This window comes from Mesitornis unicolor, unplaced genomic scaffold (assembly GCF_000695765.1).
Source record: "Mesitornis unicolor isolate BGI_N332 unplaced genomic scaffold, ASM69576v1 scaffold7816, whole genome shotgun sequence".
Classification (NCBI taxonomy): Eukaryota; Metazoa; Chordata; class Aves; order Mesitornithiformes; family Mesitornithidae; genus Mesitornis; species Mesitornis unicolor.
In genome coordinates this window covers 35,432-46,428 of record NW_010191647.1, presented here as the reverse complement: position 1 = coordinate 46,428, position 10,997 = coordinate 35,432, and the positions used below count along the sequence as shown (strand labels likewise).

The 10,997-nt window shown below is 50.0% G+C and overlaps 1 protein-coding gene across 1 annotated transcript in view; it reads right to left on the bottom strand.

Moving 5' to 3' along the window:
• Positions 1–247: 247 nt before the first annotated feature.
• Positions 248–10,997, bottom strand: part of LOC104542474 (otoferlin-like) — a gene marked incomplete at both ends in the record, with an annotated part of 45,490 nt that continues 34,740 nt past the window's right edge. Inside the window, 12 exons of the mRNA XM_010186805.1 lie at positions 248–437; positions 989–1,141; positions 1,667–1,783; positions 2,652–2,742; positions 3,351–3,451; positions 4,199–4,319; positions 5,984–6,167; positions 6,634–6,742; positions 8,153–8,376; positions 8,980–9,166; positions 9,499–9,685; positions 10,934–10,997. Of these exons, the coding sequence (XP_010185107.1) occupies positions 248–437; positions 989–1,141; positions 1,667–1,783; positions 2,652–2,742; positions 3,351–3,451; positions 4,199–4,319; positions 5,984–6,167; positions 6,634–6,742; positions 8,153–8,376; positions 8,980–9,166; positions 9,499–9,685; positions 10,934–10,997 (1,728 nt within the window). The remainder of the gene's footprint in view (positions 438–988; positions 1,142–1,666; positions 1,784–2,651; positions 2,743–3,350; positions 3,452–4,198; positions 4,320–5,983; positions 6,168–6,633; positions 6,743–8,152; positions 8,377–8,979; positions 9,167–9,498; positions 9,686–10,933) is intronic.

The following is a 10,997-nucleotide window of genomic DNA, read 5'->3' as shown; positions in this document are numbered from 1 at the left end:
CATGAGTCCTGAATGGATATGGACTTCCTCAGCATCCTGCTCCAGAAGAACAGCTATGAATGAGGTAAGGTGCACAGTTTCAAACTCCAGCTCCCTATTAGAGCAATGGGAGACCTCAGACTGGGACAACTGGAATTATTTCTGCCTTAGCACCTGGAAGCCCTTGGTCCAAGGGGTGTCCAGCCAGGCTTCCCCTTGCCCTCTCCATGTCCTATCCCCAGACCCAGTGCAGCTAGGAAGTTCTTACTGGTGTAGAGAAGGCTGATGGGTGGGAAGGATGGCAGGTTTTGGCCTCTGGCAGTCTTCTTCTCCTCAAAGCCACAGGGCAGGCCGCTCAAGAAGTCTTTGCGCTGTTTGTTGAGGCCCAGCCACAAGTACATCTCCATCTTGGCCTGAACTGTCCAGCCAGCAGGTCCAAACCCCCTCTTCCCAGGTAGCTGGGCACAAAGGACAGAAGAGTTTACATGGATATAGGGAAGGCTTTAGAGATGGACAGATCTCCTTCTGGTGCATCACTTGTACCACTGCCCCTTAAAACCGGAGACCCAGCCTCATCATTTTGGATGATGCCCAGGTAGCTGGGCACAAAGGACAGAAGAGTCCTGATATAGGGAAGGCTTTAGAGATGGACAAATCTCCTTCTGGTGCATCACTTCTACCACTGCCCCTTAAAACCAGAGACCCAGCCTCATCATTTTGGATGATCACTCTACTCTGGCTCCTGAATTATCTTCTTGTCTTCCTCTTCCTAAGCCAGCATCCTCTTTCGTGGCCAGCTGGATCAAATATCTCTCTCCTTCCAGACATTTCTTACTTACCAGACTGGGTAAGATCAGTGGCTGACACTTCCAGCAGCAAACTTCCACCCCTACCAGTAGACTATGGGTCTATTTTGCCTAGTATTCAAGCCCCCCTCATATCCATCTGCCACCCTCTCAGTCTATCCTTCCTCCCTCTCCCTCTTCCCCCAGGGAAGACAAATTGGCACCTTGAGGAAGACGGTCTTCACTTTGGCGCAGTCCTTGCCCATCTCCTCGTCCACGATGGAGTAGAGGATATCCTTGGAAGGGATGCGAGCGTAGGCAATGCGCTTGTTGTTGCTCATCATCCAGATGAAGATGTCGGGAATAGTGTGCTGGGGCTGCAGACACCAACGAAAAGCCCTGTCAGTGTCTCAGCTCTTTCTCACCACTGGGGCACCAGCGGGGCTGGAGACCTTCTGAAGGCAAACTCAACAGTTGTGACAGGAGATGGATGTTCCTATTGTCATGTTAGGGACATTAAAAGGGTTTTGAGCCTCCCACTGCAGAAGCTAAGCTCAGCAGGGTGAATCCTAGCAGGAAAGAAACTGGGATTGACCATTTTTCTAGTTTAAAAAAATTACTTTTGTATTAGAAGACTACAAGTTTTTCCTTTTTTTCTTCATTCAGTGGCCATGGAGACTATAGGGCAGGGGCATATCTTGTTTCCTTGCTATATAAGAGGTTCCCTGTCCACACAAGTCCCATAACACCTTATAGTCTGGCTTATGTTCTGCTGTGGTGAGTCAAAGCCTGCCCATGCTACTGGGGACCTCTCCTGTCTACAGGGCTTGCAGAGAAGTCTCCATCCATCCCAGGCTGCTGTTGGCATGCTCCATCCCTGTCTCCATGCAGAGGGGACTCACCTCATCTGCCAAGAACCGGAGTTTCTGCAGGAAGTTTTGCACCAGTTTCAGCTTGTCTTTCATGGTGTTCTTCTTCACCTGCGACCGCAGACTCGTGGCTTGCTGCCCCATGTTCTCCTGCGGTTAAAGAAGGAGAGCCCAGGACATTGTGTGAGCAAGAGCAGAATGGAGCATGGAGAATGGAGTAATACCTAGCAGGTCCCTTGTGTTTGGGAAGGGGTGGTGAGGAGGCAAATGCCTTAATCCCTGCATGTGCATCCTGCTAATGGTAATTCTGACACCCCTCCATCAGCCTTGGTGTGATGCAGGGAGGGTCCCTGATGTCTGTGCCAGCAGAAGGTACGCAGGACAGAGGGGTGTCAGCTGTGCTTAGGGCATTTTGGGATGGCTTCAGCCCTGGTGTTAAGGATAGCTTCTCCCCTTTGACTGAACCTGCTGTAATTCAGCACCGGACTGTTCAGAAAAGGGGATGTGGAGGCTTTCCTGTGTTATATTCATTGCTTTGTAGGATCCAGCTGGCTACAGAAGCCAGTGTCCATGTCTGTGCCAGCTGGATAAGCCACCTTTGCATTATCTCTTTGTACATCTTTGCACCTCCAACTCCTTTGCAAGGAGCTGGGCTACCAGCCCCAAACACCTCAGCCGTATCTACCCCTGGAGCAGCTGTGCTCTGCAGGGTTCCCCAAAATTACTCCTTCCCAGTTTCCTCTGCTGCTCGACAACGATGCAGCTCCTCCTCTGTACTCCTGGATTTCTTTCCAAGGCAAAGCAGAGTGTAGTGGAGAGGAGGCAGCAGCATGGACCCAAGTGCCACCTTGGACCCATGCAATACCCAAGTGCTCTTGAGCTCCTCTTTTCAGAAATCTCAAACCTTCAATCCACCAAGACTGGAAATCAGCATGGACCAATGTTCCTCATTGCACTGACAAGATCGACTCCTCATTTGTGAGTCCTCCTCCTCTTTTCCTGGCTGAACCCCACTTACCAGCTCCCGCATGCAGGACTTGAGCCTCTCCCGATCCAGCCTCGTGCGGGAAGGGTGGTGCTGGTCCTTGTCAGCCAACGACACAAAGCGCCTGGTGGAAAAGATCAGCAGAATGAATCCCATGGAAGACCACGGGCTCAACCCAAGAAGCTGTGTCAGGCTGGATCTCTGCTAGCAGCAGGGCACATCCCTGGAGGAAAATGCCCTCATTTTCCCCAGTTTGCAATACAATTGTGGCCAAATGCCCTAGTGGGATCAAATGCTGAGTGTCATGCATGGGGTGTAGGTGCCAACTAGGTACCATCCTGTGGAGGCCACAAGACTGAGGCTTTCAGAAGAAATTCTTCATTATGAGGGTGTTGAGGCCCTGGCCCAGGTTGCCCAGAGAAGCTGGGGGTGCTCCCTCCCTGGCAGTGCCCAAGGCCAGGTTGGCCGGGGCTTGGAGCAGCCTGGGCTGGTGGAGGTGTCCCTGCCCATGGCAGGGGTTGGAACTGAGGGAGTTTGAGGTCCCTTCCTACTCAAACCAATCTGTGAGTCTATGGTTTGGGTTCTTTGGGTGTTTGAATTGTGCCAATGTGATAAAATACTTGCCTATCATCCAGGGGATAAGGTAAGGTGGGCTTAAGCTCACAACCTTGTCCACAGCCCCACAGAGAGCAGGGCTCTGCAGTGTGACACCTTTGCCCATCTTTTACTCACAGGCACCCACTGCTCAGCTCCTCCAGGACCCCTCGGAGCCGGCGCTCGGGGTGCGGCTTCTCCGTCTTGATCATCTCCTGCACGTCATTGAGCCCTTCCTCCTGCGGCATCAATGGGGGAAGTGGTGAGGGGGCTGTGGGTCAGAGCCCCATGGTGGGGCAAGGTCCACCCTGAGGTCTAAACCTGCATAGAACAGCGCTGTGGGTGACGTCAGTGGGAGACATCTGCAGCTTTTCCAGACCTGCTGGCCTCAGGGCTCAGGTCTGGCACACATTTGGCTGTGGGGACCTGGCTCTAGGTGATGGATATGGTCCCACTGCTCTCCATAAGCCTAATTGGCCAAGATCTACATCATCTTGGATGGACCATCCATTCCAGGTTGGATGAGACTTTGAGCAGCCTGATCTGGTGGGAGGTGTCCCTGCTTATGGCAGGAGGTTGGGACTTGATGAGTTTTAAAGACCCTTCCAACCCAAACTATCCTATAACTATATGATCTTCCAGGCACTTCCTTTCAAATCCTGCTTGTGACCTTGTCAACGTGGAGCCATCAAAAGGCTCTTTGGGAATTAGTTGAGACTATGAAGGAGCCTGTGCTACACAAGTGGTTCTCTTCACAGTCTAGAGCGGATGAAGCCTCCCTGCTTCTGCTCCCTTTGGTGGGGACACCTGGATCTGACCTGTAGAAAATTCAGTGAGCTTTTACGATTTGGACTTTCAAACTGTAGAGCATTTGGCACTGGAAAACGTGAGTTCTTGCTTTGTGACAAGCTGCAGAGGTGCATAGGGAGCCTGGATGTGCCTCACGCCAGCCCCATGCCCCAAGTTGCCTCCCTTCCTCTACTGACCAGCTTGTCGGCGATCTTGTCCATAATGTTGGCATTATACAATCTGCGGCGCTGGTCCTGCCACCAGCTCTTGATGTAGATGCAGGGCTTCTTCTCAAAGTATGGCAGATGGAAATAGTTCCTGCAAGAAGAGGAAGAAGAGATGCTCCGTGGTGGTAATGCTCCCAGATGGGAACAGCCCCTGTCCCACACCTCTCTGTGATGGAGAGGAGGGGTACATAGGAGGACAGGCGTTGCACCCTGAAGAACAGAGACTCCATCTCTCCTAGCACCCGTCCCAATGCCAGACATGGATGCAGTGCCCAGGGATTGCAAATTTACCATCTCAGACCTGGTGACCCAGAGAGAAGCTAAGGCAGCTCCCATGACCTCACCCATAGCCCAGCAGAGAGCAAACGTCTCCATCGCTGGTGGGATGGAGTGGCAATGGTCACGGTACAGTTAAGGGGAGGATGAGGCCAAGAATGGGTTCGTCCTTCTTGGCTGCTGCACCCAGGATCACCCTTAGTTAAAACCCAGCCTCAGCTCATCCTTCGGAAGCCATCAGGCTGCTTCCAGCCAGAAGATGTCAGCAGACCCCCACGGTTGAGCGTGAAGCTCCCAGCACCAAAGGGATGGAGACGTGGGGAGAGGGCTTGAAAGGCAGCGCCCAGGGGATAGGCTCAAAAAACATCTTCACTTCTCATCTCTAATCACCTCGACAAGGAGCTGATGAACAAGTGAGGAAACCCCAGGCAGACACTTTTATTTGGAGCACAAATACCCTCAATTCAGCGTTTCATTTCCTGATTGAATTAAGTCAACCTGTTAATTCTATTACCATTTATCTACTGGTATAACAAGGTTAAAATCCACTGTAAGCATATATCATCAGGTCAAATCCTATTAGCTTTCCTTAGTACCAGCCCTTTATATTCAAATCCAGGCTGTGGCTGAAACCCAGCCCATTTGTCCCAAGACACATCTGCTGATCCTGTCCAGTTTGGGGCTTTCTAATCCAGCTGCTTGGGACAGAAAGCACCCACCAAGAATCCCACTTTGGATTTTGTCTGTATTTTAGGGTAACAGCAGCATTCTTTCCTCTCTGCATGACTGTGACCTTGTCTAGCTTCCAAGAGCCCAAGTGATGAAGACACACACCTTGCCTTAGCATGAATTACCTTTGCTACTGAAAGCTGAACCTTATCTCTAGATGGACTTTGCCTGTCTCCATGTGATGCCCATGATGTCCTTCTATGCCAGGAAGCTATGGAGAGCACAGATGTAAAGCCCAGACCTCTCCTCCCTGATGGTGCAGTACTGGGTTGTGCCACCAAGGGTGGCAACAGGCCTAGGGATGAGCCTGTTTTTAAACTGGCTTTCTATAAGTACAAATCTTACACATATAGGAGTGAACCTGTTTTTCAGTGGCACCAATGATTTTTGAATCCACTGGTTGACTTCATCCCTAATTGCCTTAGGCGAAGAACGCTAAATGTATCAGACAGCCATGAGTTTTGGGTGGACATCTGGCCAGGTGGGTGAAGGATGTCCTTTGTAGGGCAGCCTGGGGGGTGAACTTGGTCCTTGTTGAACATCAGAGCATCCACAGGGGTGCTCAGGACAGTAGGGAACGGGGTGGGGGATCAGTTGGCAGATTGTGGTATCTAAAATGAGGAATCTACACATGGTATCTAATCTCCCTTCACAGGGCATGGAGATTCAGTCCCCACTGCTGCTCCCAGGTCTGTTTTGGCCAAATGACTCCAGGCCATGTGATGCCACTGACTTCATCTTCACACTTACCTGTCTGTGACCAGGGGCTTCACGGGCTGGGATGAAGAAACGGAGACCAGCTCTCCATCCTCATCACCTTCATCCTCACTTGAGTTCTGGAGCAGCTCGGACTCTTCCTCATCCCCATCCCCTCCCTCTTTCTTCCTCCTTAGGATGGGTTTGGTCATGCCATCGATCTGGTTCCCATAGTTACCTCAAGAAAAAAAAGTGAAATAAAGTCATAGGGTTGTAACTCCAATCACGCTCAATCTCTTGGCTTCAATTCAGATCGGGGAGAAGTTTTCTCTGCAGGAACCATTGGGGACAGCAGAGTTCAACTTTTTGAAACCATGCATGAGAACCATAAATCAGTGATGGGTGTCTGTCCCCTCCTTGAGCCAGGAGGTACACGCACCCTCCTTTTGGTCATCAGCCTCAGGAGGCACAAAGCCAGGGTGAGAGAGGGACCAGCACCATGGCATGCACACAATACACGGTTTGGGACCCCAAGCAGCTTGTGCTGGTGAAGGAGCCATCACCTTCTCCCTAAACTGAGAGCCCTGTGTACTCTGGCATGCGCTGGTATGAAAAATGGGGCAGAAACCTTGCTCTCAGTCTTGGATCTTGCATTCCCCACCAGGCGTGCTTCAAAACCACCCTCCCAGAAAGACCCAACCAACCTATTGTGACTTCAAAGTTGATGGGTTTGTCCCCAATCTTTCTGTCGATCATGGTAGCTTCCAGGAAGGCTCCAAAGAGGAAGAACTCCTCCATCTTCCCTGTGCAGTTCTGCAGGAGGAATAATGGAAATTGGGGTTGATGGACACATAGGAGGGCAGGTCCCTTTGGGCACAGGGATGCATCACCTGGCACCTCTGAGCACTGTCATGGGCTTTTTGAGGGAGCTGGGGGGTTCAGCTGGAGAATAGAAGGTGAGTGGAGACCTTATCCCCTCTGCAGCTCCTGAAAGGAGGGGGTAGCAAGGAGGGGCCGGGCCCTACTCCCCATAACAAGCGATGGGACGAGAGGAAATGGCCTCAAGTTGTGCCAGGGGAGGGTGAGGTTGGATGTGAGGGGAAATTTCTTCATGGGAAGGGTTCTGAGGGACTGGCAGGGGCTGCCCAGGGCAGTGGTGGAGTCCCCATCCCTGGAGGGGTTCAAAGTCGGGGAGATATGGCACTTTAAGACATCGTTTAGTGAGCATGGTGATGGGTTGACAGTTGGACTTAATGATCTCAGAGGTCTTTTCCAATCTTAATGATTCTATGATTCATTAAGGAGACTACGAGAGTTTCCTCTCCCCTACCCTGAGCCAACTCTAGGCTCACTGCAGAATTTAATTAAAGATTTCGGTCTAATTTTTAGAAGTATTAGCTTAAGTGAGATCAGTCATTCCTTGCACGTGAGAGACTGTCTAAGGGACATTCAGAAATGTGAACAATTTATGACTGAACAATGTGTTCAGTCATAAATTGAATTACTCAAACCACACTGAACTATCTGCCTGGATCCAATTGCTGGACTGGGGTGGCTCTATTCCCAGGTGGCTTCATTTTCCATGGAAATGAATTGAGGCCACTTTACTTCTGAAGGAGAACTTTCATATAGACGATGCCCTGCCATTAGACTTCTCCATTTCTACTTCACACCCTTGGACCATATGGATTGACATATGTGGGCATCCTCAGGTAGGACAAGCCTGGATGTATCTGTTTATGCAGAGCACAGGCTGCAGCCTTGTGGTCTTTACACATCAGGACTAAATTTGTGGAGGTTTTCCTGTCAGGAAATGGCTATTTAGTTTCTCTGACCAGTTTCTCCCTGCCAGAATTGGTTGGGAAATAGATTAGATTCTTGGCTTCTGTCTGAAACCCATCTTCAGGATAGGAGCGAGACATCAGAAGATGACTCTTTGTCCTTGTCTAACTCCCAACTGGAGAAACATATTAAAGTTCAGGATTTTCCCTCACTCAGGTATTTCTTCTGTCCTTTCTTCTGCTGATTTCTAAGAGAAGTGAGCATTTGAATGATCCTAAAATATGAAATTCTTGCAAGGTTTGCTTTAAGTGTGCTCAGGGATCCAGAACATTTAGGGCAACACTAAATGAAATCCATGGTTTGTGAGACCGAAGATAATCAATTAAGAGGCCTGAGACCCAAGACTCACCACTGGCAGACATCAAGTAAGGGGTGACTTACATCAGCAACGGATGTGGCCTGCTCGACTTGCACCTCGGTGGAGCTGTTGATCTCCGGGTTGCTGGTGTCCAAGATCTCCACGGCAAGGCTCATCAAAAGCCTGGCCCGGAAGGAGACACCTTCACCCAGACCCTCGTTCAGCTCTTGGTGCTCGTCCATCAGGGTGTAGTTGCGTGTGGAGCCGTACATGTTCACCCACGCAGGGCCGAAGGTGGGCAGGAAGCCTGCAGCAGAAGGGGCATGCATGTAAGGAAGGGGATGTGCAAGGAGGAGGGCAGGTCTTTGCCTCAGGATACAAACTCGCTCTTGGATTGGTGTGATCTGCATACACACTTGAATATGCATGCATGTGGGCATGGAAATGAACGATGGCAACCACACATTGGGCAAGCTACCAAGAAAAAATAATCCCCTTATTACTCCCCTTTCTAGAGCCATCTTTGGTTTCACATTGGTCCTGCCTACAGATGCTGGTGCGTTCATGTGTGCGTGAATGGGGGAGCCTGTCACATATTCATCCATACATGGCAGTGGATTTTTTGTTCTTGGGTGGTTTTGCTTTCAAGTGGTAGACTGAAGGCTTGGGACAAGGCTTGAATTCAAAGAGCACGTGTCCAGTGACCTCAGGAGACCACTACAGTGCATCAAAGTCTCTCCAGCTGAGCACCAAGAACCAGCTATCTCCAGGGGTGAGAAATTGGTGGCTATCCCCACCCTAACCCTTCTAGAGGTGGGGAAGGAGCCTAGGCTATTTTGCTGACTCCTTGCCAAAGGGATGGCTCTACCATGAAGAAGGTAGCTCAGTCTGCCCCCCACCTTAGCTTTACCTTTGTCTCCTTCGTTAGAGATCTTCCGCAAATCAATGAAGTGGGTACCAATGGCCACATCGTTGACTTTGTCCGAGTCTCGGATCTGGATCTTTATCCGCTTGCACAACGGGGGAAACATTTCTGTGAAAACTATTTGCTCGTTCCAGAGAGGCTCATAGCTGCTTTTCTGTATGGATGTCTTCCCCTGCCGAGCGGGAGGAGATAGGTGTTCAACAAGGGTTTGAGCTCCCAAGCCATCCCTCACAACCTGAACTTCTCACTTGCTAATAACCACTGAAACACTTATTCTGTCTTATGATTCTCAAGTCACAAGCTCCTTTCCTCAACTGGAAAGAGCTGCAAACTCTCCATAGTCTCCACAAGAAAGGTGAAACATGGAAGACAAGGTGGCTTTGCCCTGCATCTCAGCATTTATGTGCCAGGAGACCTAAGACCCTCTCTGGCCACATGAACAATGTCCAGTCCTGCTCACGTTACCTCCTAGGGTCACCCTGGTACCACACGTAACCTGCTCACCTTCTGCCCTGCAAAGACCACCTGCACGTAGGGGTCCACTAAGTCCTTGTTCTCCCCAATGAGAGCCTTCTTCACGTTGGCCATGATGCTGGTATTCATCCGGGGCAGCCCCTCTGCTCGATAGATCTTGATGTAGAAACGAGCCCACTGCCTCTCCGGTGGGACCCCATCTGGGAGGAGGAGGTTCCTGCAATGTCAACAGAGAGGGTTGGGGTTTATCAGAAAAGGCTTACCAAGGAGGGAGATGTTGCCCTCATTTTAAAGCATGGGCTCTGCAGAGGTGAAAAGATCACCATTTCTGCAGCCCTACATAGTATTGCTGTTCTGGTTCTGTCCATCCTCCTCTTTTGGGGTGTGGAATGGTAGCTTCATAAACAAAAACTTAAAAGAGCCTCTTGAGGTGCCCCTGGGAGAAGGTTCATCTCACTAAAGGAATATAATAATTATTGTCAGTGGAGTCTAGAGGATATTTAAGCTCAGCCTAATTTAGACACCTAAAGCGGGCCAGACAAATGGGATGTTAGAAGAGCCTGTTTTCTTTATCAGGGCACAAGAGGAGCTGGGGTGAGTATTTCTGGAGGAGGCTTGAACTCCATCAAATGGCTTTTCTTGGTGTATTTGGCTTTCCTCTTCTGGAGGAAGCAATGAGAGCCATGGGGGATGCTGTGAACAAAACAATTTCTAGAGGAACTGCTGGAATTGTCCATGAGAAAGTGGGATAATATTATCACTACAGCATGGAACAGTGACCCAAAACAGTTCAGATGGTGCCTCCAGCCCACTCATTTCCAGTAAATCAAGAAAGCTGCACTGGTATTTTGCTACTAGTCTGTTTTTCTTACTACGTGGTGAGAGGCTGAGAGGTAGATTCGAAAGCTTGTGGTTGCATTTGGAGATATTTAATCAACCTGAAACATTTTGGAGCTGGAACTAAGTTTTAAACTCTTCTGACTTTTCTTTCATGAGCTTTTAGAGGAGTCGCAGAGCCCTACCCACCCATGCAGCCTGGGAAACCTCATCCAGACCTCCCTGCTCTGCCCTGGAAGTGGATGGTGAGGACCCATCTCATCATCTTCCCATCCAAACACCAACAGGAGCACAAGTTAGGCAGTGGGGACATCGAGTTGGTTGACATCGGGCTGGTGTTGGTGTGGGGAATTCAACAACCAGCAGATGGTCTGACCAGGCAGAAATGACTGGTCTGTACTTGATATGAACTGGGTTTGCACCAGATATCTGCCACGTGTTCTCTCCCTGAAAAGTCACTTATTGGACCCCCCCGATTTCAAGGGGTATGACAAGGTAGTTATGGGTATTAGAGGGGCTGTCAGTCTGATGTGGCGGGCTGATGTCTTCATTGTAAGATCCAAAGTAAAGAGATGGGAAAAGTAATTCCCAAGAAAGTCTGTGTGAAGTTGGCCTTGCAGATCCTTACCCTTCAATATCATCCTCATCTGTCTCATTGGCTTTGTGTGGTGTCTTGATGTTGTCCCCTTTCC